Here is a 23,379-nt window from a genome sequence, read left to right as displayed (position 1 = left end):
TAATATTGATGTTATTATTATTTGTAGTAAGCACCTTCCACCTAGTTCCAAGTATTTAAAACATTTTCCAAAACAGTCAAAATTTTTATATTATTTAAAAATGTTAAATAAAACATCAACTTTAAAAGATGTAATGCAACCAAAACACAAACGTTTATACAATGTTCCCTGCAATCAGGGTAGTTATGCCTTCCTTTGCTGTGATTGGATATTAGCCCCATCCTAGCGAAGTCAATGGGATATCACTGGCCAATCACAGCACAGGGGGCGGGGCTTGACGGAAAGCGGGTGTGAAGAAGCCTGCGCCGGAGTTGTGCATGGAGGAGGTCATACTCCGAAGTCAGGGCGAAGGAATTTGGGGGCAAAAAATCCGAATGTCCTGCACTGCTGCCATGAAAGTGGAACAAGACTGTGAACATGGAGAAAACTCGGCAAACCTGGTGAGAAGTTGAGATTAAATGTAAAATATATTGTTTTTTAAGGCATATTTAAAAGCATATAGGCCTTAAATATGTCATGCTGCTGGTTCTTGTATCCTATCCTATCCTATCCTATCCTATCATTTAAATACAAGGCAGTTTCTATTCTGTTTATTATGTGTCCTGTTTTGTTCTGCTGGGGAAATAAGTGATTTATATATTTATTTATTTATATTTTGTTGTATTATATATTTCATGAGTATATTCTAATAGGCCTGCCCCATAGCTCTTATATCATTGGCTCATTATAGACTCAAATTGTAAACACTGCATTTTTATTTTTAACATTTGATTTGCAGTTGCACCTATATATTAATAATGTTTTTTTGTATATTTCATAATTATATTTCACAAAAGTATAAATGTAATAACTGTTCTGCTTTTCCAAAGAAAAAAAAGTATCTTTTTGTCGATTTTTAGTTTACTACATCACAAATTTTGTCCCTTGCACTGTGCCAAAATTTCCTTATGAACAAACCAAAATAAACTAAAAAATACTTTAAAATTACCTAACAAAACATTTTTTTTAACATTGACTTTTATTGAAAGTTTAGAAGGCTTTTTCTCTCTCCTGAAAAGTTGCTCTTTTGGAGAGTTTTTATCTTTTATTTTTTGTTATTAGAAAGTGACGATATGCGTTTTTTTAGGGTTTATTCAGTGGTGTATTCATTTGTTTATTTCACTATTATAACACATTATATCTACCCAACTCTAAGTGATTGGAGGTCACTATTCCGATTTGTTAACTTACAGGTTTCCATTGCTTTTGTCACTCAAACCTGGGTGGCATGGTAAGGGGCATGAATGATAAACACAGCAGCGTTATCTGTGTCGGAGGCCTAAAATAGAGTGTGAGCCAGGCTTCCAGGCCTTCAGCTCTCCATATATGTCTCCTGCTCCCAGGCTAGTGTCTCTGGCTGCTTCCACTGCCTTTCTGACATTTCCACCTGCTGCCTGAGCTGCTTTATATAGCCCCTCACCCCCCCTGCTGCTCTCATTTGGCCCATAGTCTTTTTTATGTTTACATACCACATCTGACAAGGCCTGGGCCTCATACTGTATTTAACAAATTGAGCAGACTCCAGCAGAAGCTGGAGAGAAGAGAGATTGACGAGTGAAGAAGAAGAAGGAAAAGAAGAAGAGATTGAGATTTCTCTGGCTCTCACTGTCTAATATGCCTCACCCTGAGAGGCACATGTGTCTGCATGAAGAATGTCTCTGGTAAAATGTTATCTTATAAGAGTCTGTCATATGCAATTTGCTCTGCGCTCTGCGGCTCCCCGCCGCCTCCAGCCCTCATTCAGGTGAAATTAGAGCCTGAAGTGGAGTAGCTGAGTTGATAAATCTAAGGGCAAATTGCTCCTCGTATCGTTTGCAGTGTTTTGAAGTCGTTGGTTTACACATGCTGTATTCTCGTCTCCCCGAAAACCTTTGCAACACACTTCATGTTAAGTGCCAGTGCTAAAAAAAAGGCTGATTTTGATGAAAGCTTGTTTGTTTGTTTGTTTATTTGCTTGTTTGTCTGTTTGTCTGTTTAGAACGAAATGCTGCTTAACCAACTGAGGGAGATCACTGGCGTTCAGGACATGCAGGTTCTTCAGAGCGCCCTTAATGTAGGTTCAAGCAGACGGCTCTGCATAAGCAGTAATGTGAACCCATTGACCTAGATTTCAGGAACATAAACCTGACTGGTGTTTGTAAATATGAAAATTGCGCCATGTGGAAGGGATGTCATGAGAACCGATACTTCAGTACCATTGACAGTGAATAAAAAATAAAATATATAATCAGACGGTACTAGGTCTTTCTATGGGATGCACCAAAATGAAACTTTTTGGCCCAAACTGAACAAATTAAAACAAATTTTGGTTAGAGGTTTTAATATTCTGCCACTTTTTCCGCTGTTGTTAATAAATTGAATAGATTTAATGTATTTTGCTTGCTTCTCTAAGATAAATCAATTGCAAAACTGCTAATTTACAACAGCAAAAAAAAGTGGCAAAATCTGCTAAAATCCAAACTTTATCCAAAAGTTTGAAAACTGAACAAATTATAACTTTTGGTTGAAAGCCGAAGACGATTTTGGCAGATTTTGCCACTTTTTTTGCTGTTGTAAATAAATTTAATAGCTTAAATGTATTTTGTCTAACTTCTCAAAGATAAAGCAATTGCAAAACAAAAAAAAAATTACTCAACTTTTTTAAGTGAAAAAGGTGGTAAAAAATCATTTAAAACTGTCTTCTGCATCCAACCAAAAGTTTTAATTTGTTCAGTTTTGGCCAAGAAGTTTCATTTTGGTGCATCCCAATGGTATTTTCCAATAATCTCTTTGGCACCATAGAAACTGAACAAACTAAAACTTTTGGATAAAGCCTGAAGACATTTTTTGCACTCACTTTTTTGCTGTTGTAAATAAATTTAGTAGCTTAAATGTATTTTGTCTAACGTCTCAAAGATAAATCAATTGCAAAACTACAATTTTATTGCAAAAAAATAGATATTTTTAACTTAACATGTTTAGTATCTCAGCAGATACAATACATTTAAGCCATTCAATTTATTTAAAACAGTGAAAAGGTGGTAAAAAAAATCTGCTAAAATCGTCTTCTGCATCCAACCAAAAGTTTTAATTTGTACAGTTTGGCCAAAATGTTAAATTCTTTTCATCCCAATGGTATTTTCCAATATTTTTATTGACACCATGGAAACTGAACAAGTTAAAACTTTTGGATAAAAACTGAAGACGATTTTTGCAGGTTTTCACATTTTGCCACGTACAACACTTTTTTCGCTGTTGTAAAAAAATGTAGTAGCTTAAATGTGTTTTGTATACAAAATACTAAAATTGCTAAAATCGTCTTCAGCCCTCAACCAAAAGTTTTTTTTAAGTTTAATTTGCAATTTTAGCAGATTTTGCCACTCTTTTTGCTGTTTTAATAGATTTAATTAATTTTGTCTAACTTTTCAAAGATAAAGCAATTACAAAACAATTTATAAATGTACCTCAGTAGTGCTGTTCTAATCATACATTTACAACATAAGGCTTATTCTAATTATGCATTTACCTTAGCAGTGCTCTTCTAATTATACATGTACCTTAGTAGTGCTATTATAATCATACATTTACCTCAGAACTACTATTGAAACCTGTGTCCTGTATAATTATATATGCTTTGATTGTTCAGTGATAAAGTGAATTATTTGCACTTCAGGCAAGCCAGTGGGATGTTAGCCATGCTGTTGGTCTTCTCACAACACAAACATCAGAGGAGGAGCAGGCGCCTGAAGAATCTTCTACTGTCGACCAGAACACAGAAGCCTCCAACGTACACAACAGTAAGAGCTCACATGAAAAATTGTAACTTTTTTTATATATATCTTTAAATATAAATACTTTTTGTTATTTGTTTAGTATGATTCAAATGGTTTTGAGAAATGTGAAGAAAATGGCATATTATTATTTGTCACAGTTATGGATTAGAATTGCGTGTTGTCATGGTTGGGATGTTCCTGCATTACTTAAAGTCATTTTGGATAAATGAGAAAAAAATGGACTAAATGAAAAAACATGGAAATATAATGAAAATATTAAAATAAATGTGATGAATTTAGTGAATTTTTAGAATAGGATTGACCAGAGTGGTTTGATGTGAAATGCGACATACTAGAGAAAATGACCCAGTATATTTTGTTAATTGGTTGCGGCATGATCCAGCTGTTTGACGTGTTTAACAGCCATTAAATTAACAGCTATTAAAGCTTCTCTCTGGACTCTCTGAAGCAGATAAACCTGAACCTGTAACCACCATCCCCAGTGCCAGACATAGAGGGGTATAAAGCCCCCCAGCACTGAGCAGTGTAGCAGTGGGGACTAATACTGTATGTTCTCTGGAATGATGGAGCTCCACCCAGTACTTTTAGAATGACTTGCTGAATGCAATGAGATCCTCACAGCAATGATGCTTCAGAATCTAATAGAAAGCTTTCTCTGGACAGTAGAGGCAGTTACTCCAACAAAAGCAGGATAAACTCTTTGTAGTTAAGGCTGTCAATGTTAAAGCGATAATGAACACAATTACTGTAATTAGGAACCAGTAATGCATTTTTTTAATGCAAATTAATTACATTGCTGACCATGTGGTGAAAAACTGCATTTTACTTTTCTTACATGCATTATTTTATTTACATTTAAATATCTACTTTAAAACGTGCATATAAATAAGAACAAATGTGATTAATCACAGTAAATCACAGAATATTGTTGTGTTTAATCTGAATCGTATTTTTTTTAATCGATTGACACCACTATTTATAATACCTGTGGTTTTCAGGAGAAATGATGAATGAGAAGGTCGTCCAATACTTTTGTCCATATATTGTATATTTGCATTTGGACAGTATGTAAATCTGTAATCTATGTATCTATCTATCTATCTATCTATCTATCTATCTATCTATCTATCTATCTATCTATCTATCTATCTATCTATCTATCTATCTATCTATCTATCTATCTATCTATCTATCTATCTATCTATCACACCTTATCCATGTCTGTCTTGTGTTTTTCCTTTTTTTTTTGGTCATTTCTGTTCCTGTCCTCTGTTTTCTTGTCTTGTGTTCCTAGCCATGTGCTTGTTTTGTTATTGCTTTGTCTCTGCCCTAGCTACACCAATCTTATTTGTTAACCCCGCCCCCTTGTTACTGGTTCCAGGTGTTCCTCACACTCTGCGTGTATATAAGCCTCTTTGTTTCAGGGTTTCTTGTCGAGTCTTGTGTATATATCTTCCTCTTAGCCTTCCTTTTTTGACACTATCAGAAATGTTCACAAGTCTTTATTTGCAAGTCCATGTCAAGTCTCAATTATCTAACAAGTAAAATTCTCACGTCTCTTCTGGTTGTAATGAGCCTTCTATTGTCTGCTGCTCTCCAGTCTGCTAAGAATACTGCACAGCTATATCTGTAAATTTGTAAATTCAAAGCATTGTCTAATATGGTGTTGCTGAACTGGACTGATTATGCTCTCAGTAGTACAATGTTGAGTTGGGTCAGTGTTCTATAAGCACTACTGATATCCTTAATATGCTTAAAAAGTGTTTTATCAATACGCTTCCTGTTGTAACTCTTGTTTGTCTTCAGATGCAGCGAAGGATGAGCTGCAGGCAGCGATTGAGCTCAGTTTGCAGGAGTCGCAGCAGGCCCAGGCTGAGGATAGAGAGCTCCACAGGTATCATCCACCATCAGAAACATACACTGTCTGGCCAAAAAATAAAAAAAAATCTCCACCTGGATGTAAGTAAGTAAATGATGTGGGGTTGGTTGGTGCTGCAGTTGGTCTGCAGGTTTAGGTTCAGCAACAGTATGTGCTGAAAGAATGAGGTCAGCTGACTACCTGAATATACTGAATATAGACCAGGTTATTCCATCAATGGCCCATCAATTTTTCTTCCCTGATGAACACAGGTATATTCCAAGATGACAATGTCAGGATTCATGGGGCTGTAATTGTAAAAGAGTGATTAAGGGAGCATGAGATCATCATTTTCACACATGGATTGAGAGAGTTCACCACAGAGTCCAGACCTTAACCTCATTGAGAATCTTTGGGATGTGCTGGATGGAGAAGAGCTGTTTTGTGCAGTGGTCAGACTCTACCATCATCAATGCTGCTGCAAAAACTTGGTGAAAAATGAATTAATGCAACACTGGATTTAAATAAATCTTGTGATATTGTAGAAGCTTATTAAAACAATGCCATAGTGAATGTGTGACACAATTAAAAAAAAAATTAGTGGCGACTTTTTTTTTGGGCCAGGCAGTGTATCTCTATTGAAATACCTTCTAAACCAAAAGAAACCAAAACATATAACATTCAGTAAAACCCATACTGTGCGTTGGCTGTTGCTGCAGAGCTCTGGAGGCCAGCGCGGAGGAGAACGCCGCCCGTGTGAAGAGGAAGAGGAGCGAGGGATCAGGAGAGAGCTGCAGCCCTGCAGATTGGATCAGACAGGAGAGCTGGCCTGTGGGCATCAGGAATGTGGGCAACACCTGCTGGTTCAGTGCTGTTATTCAGGTGAGTCACTCTCAGAATCCTGGAATAATAGTACAATTTACACAATTCACACAATTTCCTCATATACGTATTTTTTCTGGACAAAAAAGTAGGGAGATTGTATGTTGACTGCTTGGGTTTGCTGTTAGGAGACCTGAAAAACTGTATGTGCTTGTTGTTGTTATAATATCAGCTATCCAGCAGCAATCTAAGGTTTGGACACACCTACACCTGAAGTTATCAAACTATGAAGAAAAATACATGGAATTATTTAATAAAAATGAAAAAAAAAAGGAAAAATGCTTCTGGGAACTTGGTTTTTGGTCCACCCATTCCTGAGACATGTGAGCGCCTGATTTAAACACACTAAAAACACTAACATCAGGTAAATTACACCCATAAAATATCTTACTTTCTATAGCGTCGGATGAAAATCACCCAAATGCATGCCTCTTGAAAAAACCTAGATGGATGGATTATTATGGAAAATCAACCATAATAAACGGAAAAACTGTAAAAAAAATATTTTGAATTGCAAACAAAAGATTGCCCGTTTAAAAGATTGTTAAAATGGAATTATAATGTAGACAGCCCGACCTGTCCTATACCAGACTGTTATGAAGAGGAATCTATAGATCATTTAATTTTAGAATGTCATAGATCAAAACAAATCTGGGATTCTTCTGAAAAAAAAATTAACTTTAAAATAACCTTCTATCCAAAAGCTATAATATTCGGAATTTGCAAAGAAAACCTGTCAGAATCTCAAACAGAATTTGCGTGGCTATGGATATGCGTAATTAAACATAAAATGTGGATAACACATCATAAAATCGCTATGGATAATTGCATAATTCCAGACCATTGTGTTTTAAAACAAGCCCTTGTTGATATTAAAAAAGAAGAAAAAGAAACTATTAAAAATATTTAAAAGATTATGGGAATGTATCAGCTTTATTTAAAATGTTTTGAATTTTGTATAAGAAATGACTATGTTAATGAAATGTGCTTTGTTTTACTTTCACTTTTATTATATGTAACAAATATACTGGGAAAAACATGATTGAAAAATTGTGTACATGCTTTTTTCAGTAAAATACTTTTTTTGCAAAACTTCAATACAATTTTTATAAAAGAACTACTCAACTGAGTAAAGAAAATAATTACTTTAAGAAATGAAGATCTTTGAAAGTATCCTCAAGTGTAGTCGCAAAGACCATCAAAAACTTTATGATGAAACTGGCCCTCATCAGGGCTCTGATGATGTTACACAGGAAAAGTTCATTAGAGTTCAGTTAACAAGTATGTTGGTTTGTTTAACACTTTTAACTTTACTACATGATTCCTTATTGCAATCCCACTATTTTTAACACTGATTGTGATTTTAAAATGTTTTACATTTTCTGGTCCACGTTTGTGCTGTTTTTGCTCAGTATGTGACATTTGGACGGTATGTAAACAGACTGCAGTCAGAGCTCTGTGTTCTCTCTTTACCAGAAATGATTCAGAATGTTCCTATACAACCTGTTGCCATGTAATCCAGCCATACTGTGCAAATGAAATTACCGGTGTTGCTAATGACAGGAGGCTTGAAAAGATGAGGCCACTTCTCTGATTTTATTTTTTATTTTTCTCCGGTGCAAAAGCATCTCTGAGCTCTAATTCTATTACAGTCGCTGCAGAATGAATTTAGCTGAGCGTCTCAGATGTCTGTGTTGAAATTCAAGCCTTTATTGATATTGATAGACCACAGAGCTAATTAAATAGTGCAGGATGATACACACTGGGGTGAACTTTAAAGGCTGTGTTTTATAGAAACAGGTTTCAGATAGATGATAGACTGTTATTCTTTTAAACAAATATTCTGGGTGTGACGTCAATCTGCACTCAGAAAAAACTGTAATAACGTATATTAAATTTCTTTTATACACAGGTATACATTTGTTCTAAATGAATAAGTTAAATTAAATACAGTATATTTCTAAAGCGCTACCACTATTATCGGGAGATCGTTGGTTTGAATCCTGGTCATGCAGCTTGCCATCAGCTGCCACAGCCCTGAGAGAGCACAACTGATCTTGCTCTCTCTCTGGGTGGGTACAGTAGATGGCGCTCTTTCCCCTCATCACTCCTAAGGTGTTGTCGACCAGCACGAGGCGTCTGTCAGCTGATGTATCAGAACCGAGTCGCTGTACTTTCCTCCGAGTGCACTGTGATGCTACATGGCAATGCTGCATCAACAGCAGTTCAAAAAAAGGCTGAGTTAAAAAAAAACAGTATGTTATATAGATATAACATATATATATATATATATACCCAGTATATAGGTCTGTCATGATAATTACTTAATTGCTTTATTGTAAAATTACCTCAGTTACCTTTCTGCTAGCTAGCAGCCCAAACTTGCTATGTAACCCTGCACATATTTGCTGCACAAGCATTGTGAATTTCATATAAACATGCAACAAATTTATTGTTATTAATAGTAAGTAATATAATACAGGAAATTGACAAATCCTGCACCTAACAGCTGGGGTTATGCATAGGGCTCAGCCAGGATCTACTACTCACTCAACTAACAACAATAGCAAAACCACCACAATCTGATACTGGCTCGACAAGAATCCAGAAGCACAGCCTAACACTATGTTCATGGTCCATTGCCTCAACTGCCAAGTAACAGACCTACCAAAAAATAACCTATGAACACATAGAATCCCTCCTTAATCTAAGCTCACTTCCTTTAACTATGGCAACAACACACTTACCTAAGCACAATCACACACAATAAATCACATTATAAGTTGCGTGAGCAGAACACAGCAACCACTACCATCTGATACTGGCTCGACAAGAATCCAGAAGCATAGCGAACTATGTTCATGGTCCGTGCCTCAACTGCCAAGTACTCGGACGTCTACAAAAACTCATGAGACAAATTATTACAAGAGCAGGACCACACCAATCCCCTTCATCCAAACTTTAACACAAACTTCAGTGCAAGCTCTTCTCAGGGGTCATCAGGCAGGCACCTTCCTTCGTCAGTGTTTCGCTGAATTAGGCCCACAATTAAAATAGTGTAATAAAAAAGGATGTAATGGCATTATTAATAATAATATTAATAATAGTAGTAGTGGTAGTTTATTTGAAATAAAAGACAAGACTTTTAAATTCTTTAAGGATTACGTATTGTCCAAAAATAGTTATCATCACCAGTCTGTACATATTTATTAAGTGTATATTGCAAAAACCTTGTATCTCCAGTTTTGTTATTTTCTACTTTTCGACATATGATAAATCTGTCAGCGGTTCTTTACATTGTGCCAGCATTTCATGAAGAATGCACCAATTGTAATCCTCCAAAATTGTACTTGGAGCATTATTATTTTACATTTTTGAAAATTAAGAAGGTTTTAACCCTCTTATGGAAAGTTGCCATTTTTTGAAATACACATGAGATACAAGAAATAGATAATAGTATAATTTCAATTAAATTTAATGTCATATAGACATATTAACAAGTATAATTACATAGACATGTACACATTGACTGGTTTATAGATAAAACAAAAGGTATACTATACTGTGACTATATATTCTGTTAATAAGTGCATGTATGGCTGGTAAGATTGCAGGTGTGCAAATATCAAAGGGTGTTATCAAATCAAATTAAACTAAAACTGACAAAGCTGTGCTCTGTTTAGAATTTTATTGAAATATGTTTAATGGAAATACTTCTACTAATAATAATAATAAGTAGACTTTTAAATCCAGTTTTAAAGTTTAATGCATTACCCTCGCTGAGTGCTCAGTAAACAGTCCGTATTTGTAAGTGCGCTACTGTAGGCCAATATTAGCTTTCAGTATTAATGATGCATGTATAATTTACTGCCTCATAATAATTCCAGCCCTGGATGTTTGGTGTATATTTGGCTCTGTCTGCACCATGATATGATATTTTAGACGCTGGGGTTATTTATAGCTGCAGGAGTTGCTAGAAACAAAGTGCCAGATTTCCAAGTTGACATAGGTTAATTGGAGCAGATGTTTGCACCACTTGAGTATTAATGGGTTCGGTTCGAGGACTCCAGAGCTCATCCGCCCCCCTGTCATTTTGTTGTGTGACAAAAACGCATTGATGTTATCCTCGGCTCCGACCTCGGCAATTACCCACTTCTGAGTGTGTTAGCATCCAAAAATCCACCTCTGCCATTACTGTCTATTGATGAGCATGCGTTGCTGTAAATGAAAGTAAATGAAAAAGATGACGTGCCGAGTTACGGAGAATCTTTCTGCTCTTGTTGTTCTCAGTCTCTGTTCCATCTGCCGGTGTTCCGCAGACTGGTGCTCAATTACTGCTTGTCGGAGCGCGTGCTGGAGAAATGCAAGAGCCACTCTGTGAGTAATCAGCCGCCTGCGAGGATCTGGCTCATATTCTCACTGACGTTTTCACTCACACGCGTAGCTTTAGATCCACTCTGGGATGTAAAAGTGCTTCTCGGGGTGCTTTTCAATCAGAGTCTGATGATACGTGAAAGCTTTAGTAGATCATTTGTTTGTATATTTTATAATGAGAAGTACGTGGCGGCGCTGCGAGTGCAGTGTCACTGTATATGTAATTGTAAACGTGATTGCTTCCCTACACTTCAGGAAAAGAGAAACATAGCCTTCATGCAGGAGCTGCGCTGCCTCTTTGCACTGATGGTGGGCTCCACCCGCAGGTTTGTGGACCCCTCTGCAGCTGTGGAGCTGCTCAGGGACGCCTTCAGGACCAGCGAGGCACAACAGGTACGTAGACAGGGATTAAGCAGGTGTGCACTTGCTATTTTGATGTTCTTCGCTATCTTACACCCCGTCAACAGTCTATTTTCACGCCTTGAACACGCACCATTAAAATGGCGTCAGAGTTTATGAATAAATAAATCTACACTGATGGGTGTGGTGGCCTGGAAGTGAGGTGTGTTCAGGTACATTTCTGGAGTGCCGCTACAGTATTTTGGCGGCGGAAAACACAGGTGCTCCACTGACTGATTAAACCCCTGACAACAGCTAATCAAACTTTTAATTCAACACTAAACAGAATAAAGAATAAAATAACATTGTTGATCCCTTAACTGAGCTGCTGGCGTGCCTTCAGTAGTCAGTATCCTCTGTTGAAACGCACAAAGCGCCTCGCTGTTAAGATACGAATGCGCCAAAGTCAGAGCTCACCTACTTCTTAAAGGGAATGCTACAGGTATAGATGATGCAAATACATTGTTCTGTAAAATAAGTTATTTAAACTCTGAAAATCATTGAGGGTTTTGGAGACTTGGACTCATTCAATACACGTATAAACTTAAATACAATCTGTAACCATTTACCAGTGGAACATATCCTGTTTTAAAAGTCCTCTCCTATTCAATTCCAAGTGTTTGAGAATAGATGCACCCCAATTTTACTTGTTAAAGTTACTGCTTTATGGATATCACCGGTTCGAATCCTGTTCATGCAGCTTGCAATCGGTTGCTGGAGTCCTGAGAGAGCACAATTGGTCTTGCTCTCTCTGGGTGGGTAGATGGTGCTCTCTCCCCTTATCACTCCTAGAGTGATGTCAATCAGCAGGAGGCATCTATGGGCTGATGTATCGGAGCCAAGTCGCTGTCGCTGCGCTTTTTCGGTAATGCTGCATCAGCAGCAGTTTGAAAAAAGGCGGTGATTGGCTATCACGTGTCGGAGGAGGCATGTGCTAGTCTTTACCCTCCTTGTGTCTAGGCATCACTACTGATGGGGATATGCAGCTGAGTAGCAGCTGAATGGGTGGGACAATTTGTCTAGCTAAATTGGAAAATGAAAATGTTCTTTAACATAAGTCGTCTGTGGTCACAAGGCGTCTGTGAGCTGATGTATCAGAACCGAGTCGCTGTGCTTTCCTCCGAGTGCGCTGTGATGCTACTCGGAAATACTGCATCAGCAGCAGTTCAAAAATAGGCGGGGTCTGACTTTACATGTATCGGAGGAGGCGTGTGCTAGTCTTCACCCTCCTGACATTGGGGCATCATTAGGGATAGGGATAGAGTCCTAATGAGTGAGCCTTGTAAATTAGGGAGAAAATGGGATACATTTTTTAAAAATAAAATTATAAAAAAGTTACTGCCTTTTTACCCCTGGTGGTTCTTTCTTCTTCTTCTTCTTCTTCTTCTTCTTCTTCTTCTATTGTTTAAACTGTGATGACAGCCTGTCTTAGCTTCTGTAATTAGTCCGAAAGTCAGAATTGTCTTAAAAATCTGTGTTTTCACTGAACCACGGTTCTTAAACCAAGACCACCTTTTTTATTAGACCAAATTTTGGTTCTTTTTGGTTCAAAACAAACAGAAAAGTCCAGACCAAACAATGTTGCCTAATTACGCATGTGGCTTTCATTAATCTGAAACTGTGTACTGGTACTGTGTATAATATACTGCATCCCTTATCTGCTCTCACTGCACAGCAGATGATTAAGAAACAGTGATCTGATTAAGTACAGCGTGTGATTGGTGCGTGTGAGACAGCAGTGTTTATCTCTGTTCCAGGACGTTAGTGAATTCACACACAAGCTGCTTGACTGGCTAGAGGACGCCTTCCAGCTGGCATCTAATGGAAGGTGAGCTTAAAAGCTTAAAAAAGCTTAAAAACAAGTGTGACTTGCTTTTATTTGGTTTGATTAAAAGTAACTATGCCTCAAAATGAATTTTCTGATTTTCCAGTAACCCTGAAGATAAACAGGACAACCCGATGGTCCAGCTTTTCTACGGCACGTTTGTAGCTCAGAGAGTTCACGAGGGTATGAGCAAACACAGATCTGTTATAATTGTGTCTTTGTGTATTTGTTAGATACACCATCATACTGTGCAAAATTCATATCTGTGCATTAATTAGATTTTCAGCAATTTTACACCTCCTAATCTCTCCTCATCATCCAAGTTTAATAGAGTTATTTCTAGTTCTCATTATATCTACACCTGGTTTGGCAAATTAAATTGGTTAATTTGGTAAATCAGGTGAGCTGCTGATGGAACTGAACATAATATACACATGCTGGCTGAGGAGCATCCAGGAGAAATCTGATCTGAAATCTCTACACTTTGTTCTTCAGCTTGTCTCACAGGATATAACATACTTAGTTTAAAATGAGAATTCATTGTTATGTTTTACTGTATGTATGTTTATTTTTCATCTGTATAAATCATATGTGGTGCTTTTATCAGGTAAAAACTCTCCTATTGCTGAGATATATATATATATATATAAGCTGCCTTAAATATATTAAAACTGTAATAAATCTAAAGACACACTAAACACATAAAACAGGTGCTAATACTGTGTTTAATATATCATCACTGTTGGACAAAAACCTTCATTTTTCTTCAGTATCTTAATTTGTATCATTTTTCACTTTATGACACTGTGAATCTAGTATTTATATTTATATTGTGTCAGGATTTCATGATGAAAGGCCCATTAGCATTACTATTGCTATAAAATGTTTTTTTTTCTGTTAACTTTAATTAAACGTAACCCTGAATTCACTGTATCCAGGTAAGACCCTCTCCACCATTGAACAGTTCGGTCAGTACCCTCTGCAGGTGAACGGCTTCAACAACTTGGACGAGTGTTTAGAGGGTGCGATGGTGGAAGGGGAGATTGAATCTCTGCACTGTGATCAGACTGTTTCTTCTGGACAAGAGGCGAGAATAACATATTTCTCTGTGTTCAATTTTTGTTTGTGCAGAATGTAATTTATTGCAGGGTTGTCCAAACTTTTTTCGGTAACACTTTATTTTAAGGAACACAAATTAGGTGCTTATTCATGTCTTATAATTGGATTAATAAAGCCTTATTTAGACATTTGTAAATGATTTATTCACTAGTTATTAGCCTTTATTCTTTGTTATAAGTGTTATTGGTGCTTAATTATTATGGTGCTATTATGTGGAAATGATTAATAATGGCTGTGTTAGTTTTTATAGTGCACAATAAAGAGTTATTATAGTTAGCACCCTGTTAAGCAGATTATTAAGCATTAACTATTAGTGAATTCTACATGTTATTAGTGTTATTATAATTGGCAGCAGTTTGATCTATGTGAGTTTGGTAAGGTTATGGCTGTGCTGGAGTTTATTATAAAAGAGTTAGTAAGGGGTTAATAAGTCACTAATAGACCGAGATGTGTACCATATTCTAAAGTGAGCTTCTGTTCATCACTAATTAGACACTAAAAATCACAGACCTCTATTTAAGCACCAGTAACACTTACACAGAATAAAGGCTAATGAGTAGTGAAAAAATCATTTACAAATGTCTAATTAAGGCTTTATTAAGCAAATAATAAGACATTAATAAGCGCCTAATTTGTGTTTCTTAAAATAAAGTGTCACCCTTTTTTTATGTGTGTGTGGAATGTAATTATATCCATCTTTGAGTCCCTTGAGTGGCAAAAAATTGCTATTTAAGCATAGTTGTAAGTAAAGTAACATAATTATAAAGAATTATTAAAAGTGATGCTGAGAGCCAGTTAAATTCTGTCTGCAGGCCATATTTGTCTCCTTTGGATTTTGGACACCCCTGCTTTACTGTTTAGTATGTAAGTTTAAAAGTGATTATGTGTACATTTTATAATCGTAAACCCAAAATATGTATTTTTTTTTTCAGAGGTGGTTTTCGAAGCTGCCACCCGTGTTGACGTTTGAACTTTCTAGGTTTGAGTTCAATCAGTCTTTAGGACGTCCAGAAAAAATCCACAAAAAGCTTGAGTTCCCCCATATTATCTATATGGACAGGTAAGAAGATACATGATATGTATGTGCTGATTCAGTGGGTGCTTAAACTTTTTTTTGCTGTGCTATAGAGCTTAGATTCTCTGCCTGAACCCAACCCGACCCGAGGCCCGGGTTGAGCTCAAATGAACATAATTCTGAACAGATTTTGCTCATTTTAAACAGCCCGAAAGTGTTTTTTTAAAACCAGTATTAGCGCTCTATTCACTAAAAAAATATCAGGTTTAAATCAGGCTCAGGCTCATAATGACAGTTTATGGGGCAGGTCGGGTCGGTGTGAAACGGTGTGTAAAGCGATTGTACAGGCGGTTGTAAAGGCGGTTGTACAGAGTACTGGGCAAAAAGCACAAAATTACTGTATCTCAGGAAGCTGTGGGAAAGTGGAGGTGGGCTATTCAACAAAAGTGAGTACTTTTTATCATGTTTTACTACACCTAAAGTCCATTTTTACACTGGAGTTCTCCTTTAATATAAGGGGGTTTGGCCTTGCCACTGTTGTCACCATAATTATTGGCATCTCTGTGGTGCTGCTCATAAAAGGCTTGGACCTGTTTTTTTTCTGTAAAGCTGCTTTGTGACAACATTTTGTTGTAAAAAGTGCTACATAAATAAAATTGAATTGAATTGAATTTGAACTGAATTTAAATAGCATCGCCCTTCTGAACCACGGTTTAAGAGCCCCTGTACTAATTGAACTTCAATGATAAGTAGTGGCTTCCATTAGTGGTGCTGCTATACTCCTAACAGTTAAACAGTATATATTTTTTTGATTGAATGATTGATTAATTGTTTAATTATTAAATAATGGCTGACCGTAGCACCTGGCTTTCTGTTCGTCTGTATTTCTGTGAGCAGATACCTTCACAAAAATGTTGAACAGACTAATGGAAGAAGAGGAGAGGTGAAGCGGCTCAAAGACCAGTTAACAGTTCTGCAGCAGAAACTTGAGAGGTCAGTACAATCCGGATAAAATCAGATGTTCTGAACAAAGCTGGACATTCTGTGTTTACCCAAATCAATGCATTTAATTTTCTCTTTGTTTTAAAGCTACAAACATTACGGTTCTGGGCCAACCAAGTACCCCCTGGCAGACATGCTGCAGTACGTGCTGGAGTTTGCCACCACAAAGCCAGTGAACGCATCTCCTACTGCGAGCGTACCTGCTAACCCTGCTGCACACACAGAACCCAGCTCAGAGAACTCCAGGCAAGTTTTACTAAACTGATGGATTTACTTTCATTACAAAGTGATTTCAAATCACAGACACAGTTTTCACTTTTTCTTCTTTCTGCAATGAACTTCACACCAACATGCCAAAATGATGAGATAGCAGTTCATAAATTGATCATGAAGGCTCAAGGGACAGCTGGAAAAACCCTAAACCTGTATAAGTTGTGAGATCTTACCTTGTAAGTGAGGATAAACAATGGCTAGCATGCTCATGGCAAGGCAATGTGAGTTGGAGTCAGGCCTGATGATAGTCGAGGCCAGATGGGTGGAACATTTGGGAGCATTGTATTGTTTTCATTTAGCATCTACAGTCTCACATACAGTACGCGTCTAAAGTTTAGACACACCTCTTCTTATTTAATGTGTTTTCTTTTTTTCTTTTAAGGATTTTTACATTGTAAATTTAAAGCTGATGTCCGTAAGTTTTGGGATTTATGGGATTTAGGGCCCTCTCTGGTGAGAATGGGTAACTGCACCGAGCATGTGGAAGAATCATTTTAAACTGGGCAGGTGTGATGCGGTCTCCTTTCAGAGCGGATGAATCCGACTCCAGGTTATGTTCAGTCAGTGAGAGAGAGAGCGCTCAGTCAGAAACTTCACTCCTTCGTTTCTTTGGTTTTACTATGAGTGAATGAGCTACTAAGCTCTGAGTTTCCCCTTCTGAAGTCTCCATTGCTCCACCAGTCGCTCGCGTTTAGTAAAACTGAGCTAGATCCTCTTTCAGAGGCTGTATGTGTGACGTAAGTACGTAAAGACGCGTGACATGGACAGAAGAACTGCTGTATTTATGGTACTGTATATGCTGGAAATTCTTCATTCTTCAGGCCTCAACACCTAATATTAAATGTAAGCAGTAAACTTTTAGATCCACAGAGCATCTCTGGGTTGACAAGCTTCGGTTACACAGTCACATCGAAATCGAATGGCTTTTTTTCTTGGTGTTTGTACAGCTGTTTTAGTGTGTTACTGCTTCTAGCAACTTCACAGCTCTCTGTGAAGTTTGCAATGCTATCCTTTCACACACTCTGTGCTATCTATATAAAGTAGGAAAGGTCAACCCAGCCTGACCTATCTTACACCTCACCAACAGTCTATTTTCACGCCTTCCGCCTGCGTCGTTTAAATAGCAACAGTGCTTCTGAATATATCGATGCTGATGAGCATGGTGGTCTAGAAATTAGGTGTATTTAGGTAAATACACTGACTCACTGACTGTCTAAAAAAAAGTCTCCACCTGGATGTAAGTAAGTAAATGATGTGGGGTTGGTTGGTGCTGCAGTTGGTCTGCAGGTTTAGGTTCAGCAACAGTATGTGCTGAAAGAATGAGGTCAGCTGACTACCTGAATATACTGAATATAGACCAGGTTATTCCATCAATGGATTTTTTTCTTCCCTGATGAACACAGGTATATTCCAAGATGACAATGTCAGGATTCATGGGGCTGTAATTGTAAAAGAGTGATTAAGGTAGCATGAGATCATCATTTTCACACATGGATTGAGAGAGAGTTCACCACAGAGTCCAGATCTTAACCTCATTGAGAATCTTTGGGATGTGCTGGATGGAGAAGTGCTGCTTTGTGCAGTGGTCAGACTCTGCCATCATCAATGCTGCTGCAAGATCTTGGTGTAAAATTAATGCAACATTGGATTAAAATAAGTGTGTGTGACCTCTTTTTTTTATGGCGACTTTGTATCTGGTGTATCTGGTAATTTGGTGTATTGTTGTACGCCCAGACATGGATTGGCACTTACAGGTGGACTGTTGTTTCCGGTTGAGAGTATGCTGTGAGTGATTGATGTATTTAAATAATAGTTGTTTATAAAACATGATTCTAAAGCATCCTTGGATCCCTGGATGTCTAAAGAGGCACTATATAAGTGTAACTTACAGTAGATAATGAACTGTTATAATGATCATTCATTCATAACTTCATTTCTTTTTTTTTTTTTTTTTTTTTCTTTTTTTTTAGCCAAACAGAACCTGAATATGCAGGCTCATCAGATGGTTCAGGCTGCACACAGACTTCTACACAGAGGACGCCCATACACAAGCCCTTTACACAGTGCAGACCCCCCATGGACGGGCCTCTGCACCCGGCCCCCCACAGCGTGACCGAGGAGGAGCTGCACTTCGTCAGGAGCTGCCTGACGCGGTGGAGAACCGAGGTGGAGAACAACATCAACGGTGCGTCTCAGCTTTGCTCAGTCTCGGTCCTTTAGGCAGTTAAAGGCATTTTTCTTTCTGTTTGTGCGAAATATCAAGAGAAACACAAGAAGAGAAAACCTTGTAAACTAACTGATCTTTACGTGCCACCAAGAGTAGCAGAAAATGTTTTGTTCCTTTCAGCCCACTAGTATTGACTGTTGTTGGAGGACCGCATGTCGTGCCCTTTACCGCATTGTATTAGAGCACAGCCTTATTTTCGAGAAGATATCCTAATGTGTTGAGTGTATCAGGAGCGTGGCCTCGGGTGCACCTTATTGATCGCTGTTCTCTCCCTGCGTTCAGAGCTGAAGGCCAGCATTGACAAGGTCAGCCAGGCTCTGGAGGGCATGTACTCAGATAACAGTTTGTGTCAGGTAAAGTCTATATCCCAAACAGCCCTTGGCACTTGAGACTGGAGCTGGAGATGTTTATATTTCCAGTTCTCTTTGCAGTTACATCAGTTTTGGCTTTGTGAATTCAGTCTTTTACTTCTTATTCTGCCGAGTCATTGATTATGATGATGATAATTATGATTTTTTATTTTTTAGGTGCCCTATAAACTACACGCAGTCCTGGTCCATGAGGGACAGGCCTCTGCTGGTCATTACTGGGCCTACATCTATGACCACGCCAATAAACGCTGGCTAAAGTACAATGATGTCATGGTGACAGAGTCATCGTGGGAGGAGCTAGTGCGAGACTCGTATGGAGGCATGACTAACGCCAGTGCTTACTGTCTCATGTACATCAATGACAGACTGCCACACCTCATAACAGGTACTGTTTCACTGTATAACCTGACATTTATGGATGTAAGTTTGGATATTAGAGTACAGTATAATTTATATATTATATTATTTATATTTTTATCCCATTTTCTCCCCAATTTGCAAGGCCAATTACCCAACCCACTCATTAGGACTCCCCCATCACTAGTGATGCCCTAACACCAGAAGGGTAAAGACTAGCACGTGCCTCCTCAGACACATATGAAGTCAGACTCCGCCTCTTTTCGAACCGAGTCACTGTGCACTCGGAGGAAAGCGCAGCGACTCTGTTCTGATACATCAGCTTACAGATGCCTTGTGCTGATCGACATCACCCTTTGAGAGCAGAGAGAGCAACAGCAATTGTGCTCTCTCAGGGCTCTGGCAGCTGATGGCAAGCTGCATAAACAGGATTCGAACCAGCATTCTCCCTTAGTCCACTATGTAGACCACTCTGGGCCCCGTAGGTTGTATATAATACAGATTACAGTGCTGTAAAAAAAAAAAGTGTTACAGATTTCATTTGTTTCTGCTTTTTTGTCATACTTTTCAGATTATTATTTACACATTATTTAAAAAAAAAAGAACATCATACTAAAAGTAAAACATGGTGATGGTAGCATGATGGTGCTCCTTTGCTGCTTTAGGACCTGGACAACTTGCTGTAATAGATGGAATCATGAATTCTGCTCTATACCAAAAATGAGAATGTCCAGCCATCAGTTTGTAACCTCAAGCTCAGGTTTACTTGGATTCTGCAGCAGGACATTGACCCAAAGCACACAAACAAGTCCATCTCTGGATGGTTCAAAAAAACAAAACAAAATTAAGGTTTTGGAGTGGCCTATTTACTCCAGTTGTGGCACAACCAATGTATTAGATTTTTTACATAGAGTTTCAGATTAAAATGTGTTTTCTACAGCACTGTATATGATATCTTTATGTAGTAAAATTGATGGACTGAGCTCAAATGTAATGTTTGAGGAATCTATGGCTTAAAATTGTTTCATAAGCAAATGTTTATGGACCACTGTTCCATGAACCGTGAACTGACCACCCCAGTGGGTCCATACTTCACTATATTAGGGGAATATAGCATTTTCTGTTTTATTTACTAAATGAAACCTATTGGGAAATATATTTTTCATACATTCCACTATTTATTGATTTTTTTTACTTTTGCAGTAGACAAAATTTACTAGCCGTATCTGAGCTTTTGCACATTACTGTACAGTGCAGTGTACCTACTGAGGTCTGTATCTTGTTAGTCCTTGTACAGTCTAATCCTCTGTGTATGTAGCAGCTAGAAGTCAATATTCTTTAAACCACAGCCAATCTTTAATGGAATCTTAAATCTTTAATTTGTAATCCTTGGATCAATTTCTTATTTTCTTCTTTGCACCTAAATGCGATATGTCATCCTGTAAACTGGCTAAACTGTTGCTTTAAGGCTTTTGTATCAACCACAGCTCAGTCATCAGATCATTAAGACACAAGGGCTTTGTTTAATCTGCAACAGATTTTAAAATGCAACACTTTTCTCCTGCTGTATATGGCTGAAACAAGACTTTACAAGCATCCTTCTCAGAGCTCTCACTCGTCTGAGCTTTTATGTAGTATACAGCTGTGGAAAAAAATAAGAAACCACTTAAAAATGATGAGTTTCTTTGATTTTACCAAATTGAAAACCTCTGGAATATAATTAAGAGGAAGATGGATGATCACAAGCCATCAAACCAAGCTGAACTGCTTACATGTTTCACCAGGAGTAAAGGCATACAATTATCCAAAAGCAGTGTGTAAGACTGGTGGAGTAGAACATGCAAAGATGCATGAAAAAAAAAACTGTGATTTAAAACCAGGGTTTTTCCACCCAATATTGATTTCTGAAGCAAGAAAATAAAATCTCCATAATTTAAACAAATTTTAAGAAATTATAAATAGTTCGTTTTTAAACTTTTTGTTTAATAATGGTGAAACTGACTATTTCATTTACTGATATAAAATAAATTTATTGTTTTTTTTAGTGTTGTTACAAGAAATGTTTTAAAATTGCTTTAAATTTTAATTCACTCCCTATGGTTCATGCCAGAAGATACAGATGATGAAACAGGACAAGTTTTGCAAGGCATGGATTCTCTTCCTCCTATCCTGAGGCGTTACGTTCGCGAGGATAACCGCTGGTTCCAGCAGGAGCTTAGGGAATGGGAAGAGCAGTTCTGCCAGGCTTCTCACGAGGATCCACAGACTCCCTCAGCACACATTGACATCCACAGAGAGGAACCCAGCTCAGAACCACAGAACCCAAAGCCTGAACCAACACCCAACGCAGACAAGGAGCATTCTCAGGAGGCAGCTGGAGAACCAGCCACAGAGCCAGCGCAGGAACCAGTCCAGGAATCAGAAGGTCAGCTACTTTTCCACTCGAGGTAGGATAACGTCTGACATCTGTTGCTGCTCATCATCGTGTGACGGGTTCTTGTGCTCTTCAGAAGCCGTGGCCAGTCCAGAGGCATCTGACGCGGTGTCCCCACAGAGCAGCGAAGAAGTGAAGGAGGGGGCTGAGGAGGTCGCCTCTCAAAATCTGGTCCAAAACCAGCTGGACGAGAGGCCAGAGAGGAGTCAGGTGAGCCTGTTATATGATTCCCTTCAGAAATAAGCCACATAAACAGCCCTGTAGGCATCACATAGACTACTGTACTCCTGAGTTATTATAGATAAATACAAGTGTTAGATTACACTGTAATGTAGACACCAGGTTATATGTGGATATGTAAAGTAGTGGTGTCAATTAAAATACTAGTAAAAAAATAAGAGACCACTTTAAAATTGTAAGTTTCTTTGATTTTACCAAATTGAAAACCTCTGGAATATAATCAAGAGGAAGATGGATGATCACAAGCCATCAAACCAAACTGAACTGCTTGAATTTTTGCACCAGGAGTAAAGGCATGAAGTTGTCCAAAAGCAGTGTGTAAGACTGGAGGAGGAGAACATGCCAAGATGCATGAAAAAAAAAACTGTGATTAAAAACCTGGGTTATTCCACCAAATATTGATTTCTGAACTCTTAAAACTTTATGAATATGAACTTTTTCGTTCTTTGCATTATTTGGGGTCTGAAAGTTCTGAATCATTTTTGTTATTTTTGCCGTTTCTCCTTTTCTGCAAATAAATGCTCTAAATGACAATATTTTTATTTGGAATTTTGGAGCAATGTTGTTTGTAGTTTACAGAGTAAAACAACAATGTTAATTTAATTTAAACATATAGCTATAAATAGCAAAATCAGAGAAACTGATTCAGAAAATGAAGTGCTCTTTTATTTTTTTCCAGAGCTGTGTTTGTATGTTTAAGTGGATGTAAAGCCAACATGGGGTGATGGAATAATTAATGCAAGATAAATTGGATAGAGGAAACTTTTTTTACTTTATTGTAAACATTTCTTAGCTTGGTTGTAAGGATTGCTGAATTAGAACTTAATTTGCTGATAATAAAAGCAAGGTTTCTATGGTCCGGATCAGTTGATGAGTTTGTTTACTTAAAAGTTAGCATTTTCTCCCTCTGGTTGGTTTGGCTTCACACAGGTATAAACCTAAACATCTAAAAAAAATGCAAGCATATTGTCACTGTCATCACTCCTAGAAGTGATGTGGGAAAAGAGCGCCATCTACCCACCCAGAGAGAGCAAGGCCAATTGTGCTCTCTCGGGGCTCCTCCGGCAGCTGATGGCAAGCTGCATGACCAGGATTCGAACCAGCGATTTCCCAATCATAGTGGCAGCAGTTTAGACGTGTTTTATATTGATTTAACATGATATGCAACTTTCAGTTTAATTGGCTGTTGAA

General features: G+C 37.8%; 1 protein-coding gene across 1 annotated transcript in view; it reads left to right on the top strand.

The window, feature by feature from the left end:
- Positions 1-263: 263 nt before the first annotated feature.
- The window catches only part of usp28 (ubiquitin specific peptidase 28), a 32,961-nt gene continuing 9,845 nt past the window's right edge, over positions 264-23,379 (top strand). Inside the window, exons 1-18 of the mRNA XM_022676022.2 lie at positions 264-440; positions 2,018-2,092; positions 3,692-3,815; positions 5,619-5,706; positions 6,390-6,552; positions 10,843-10,929; positions 11,182-11,319; positions 13,083-13,153; positions 13,257-13,333; positions 14,089-14,237; positions 15,202-15,329; positions 16,182-16,277; positions 16,374-16,532; positions 18,530-18,744; positions 19,069-19,139; positions 19,314-19,542; positions 21,625-21,939; positions 22,025-22,158. Coding sequence (XP_022531743.2) covers positions 318-440; positions 2,018-2,092; positions 3,692-3,815; positions 5,619-5,706; positions 6,390-6,552; positions 10,843-10,929; positions 11,182-11,319; positions 13,083-13,153; positions 13,257-13,333; positions 14,089-14,237; positions 15,202-15,329; positions 16,182-16,277; positions 16,374-16,532; positions 18,530-18,744; positions 19,069-19,139; positions 19,314-19,542; positions 21,625-21,939; positions 22,025-22,158 — 2,442 coding nt within the window. The 5' untranslated portion in view covers positions 264-317. The remainder of the gene's footprint in view (positions 441-2,017; positions 2,093-3,691; positions 3,816-5,618; positions 5,707-6,389; positions 6,553-10,842; positions 10,930-11,181; positions 11,320-13,082; positions 13,154-13,256; positions 13,334-14,088; positions 14,238-15,201; positions 15,330-16,181; positions 16,278-16,373; positions 16,533-18,529; positions 18,745-19,068; positions 19,140-19,313; positions 19,543-21,624; positions 21,940-22,024; positions 22,159-23,379) is intronic.

The sequence above is a fragment of the Astyanax mexicanus genome, chromosome 17 (assembly GCF_023375975.1).
Source record: "Astyanax mexicanus isolate ESR-SI-001 chromosome 17, AstMex3_surface, whole genome shotgun sequence".
NCBI classification, from domain to species: Eukaryota; Metazoa; Chordata; class Actinopteri; order Characiformes; family Acestrorhamphidae; genus Astyanax; species Astyanax mexicanus.
This window is presented reverse-complemented; position numbering and strand designations above follow the sequence as displayed.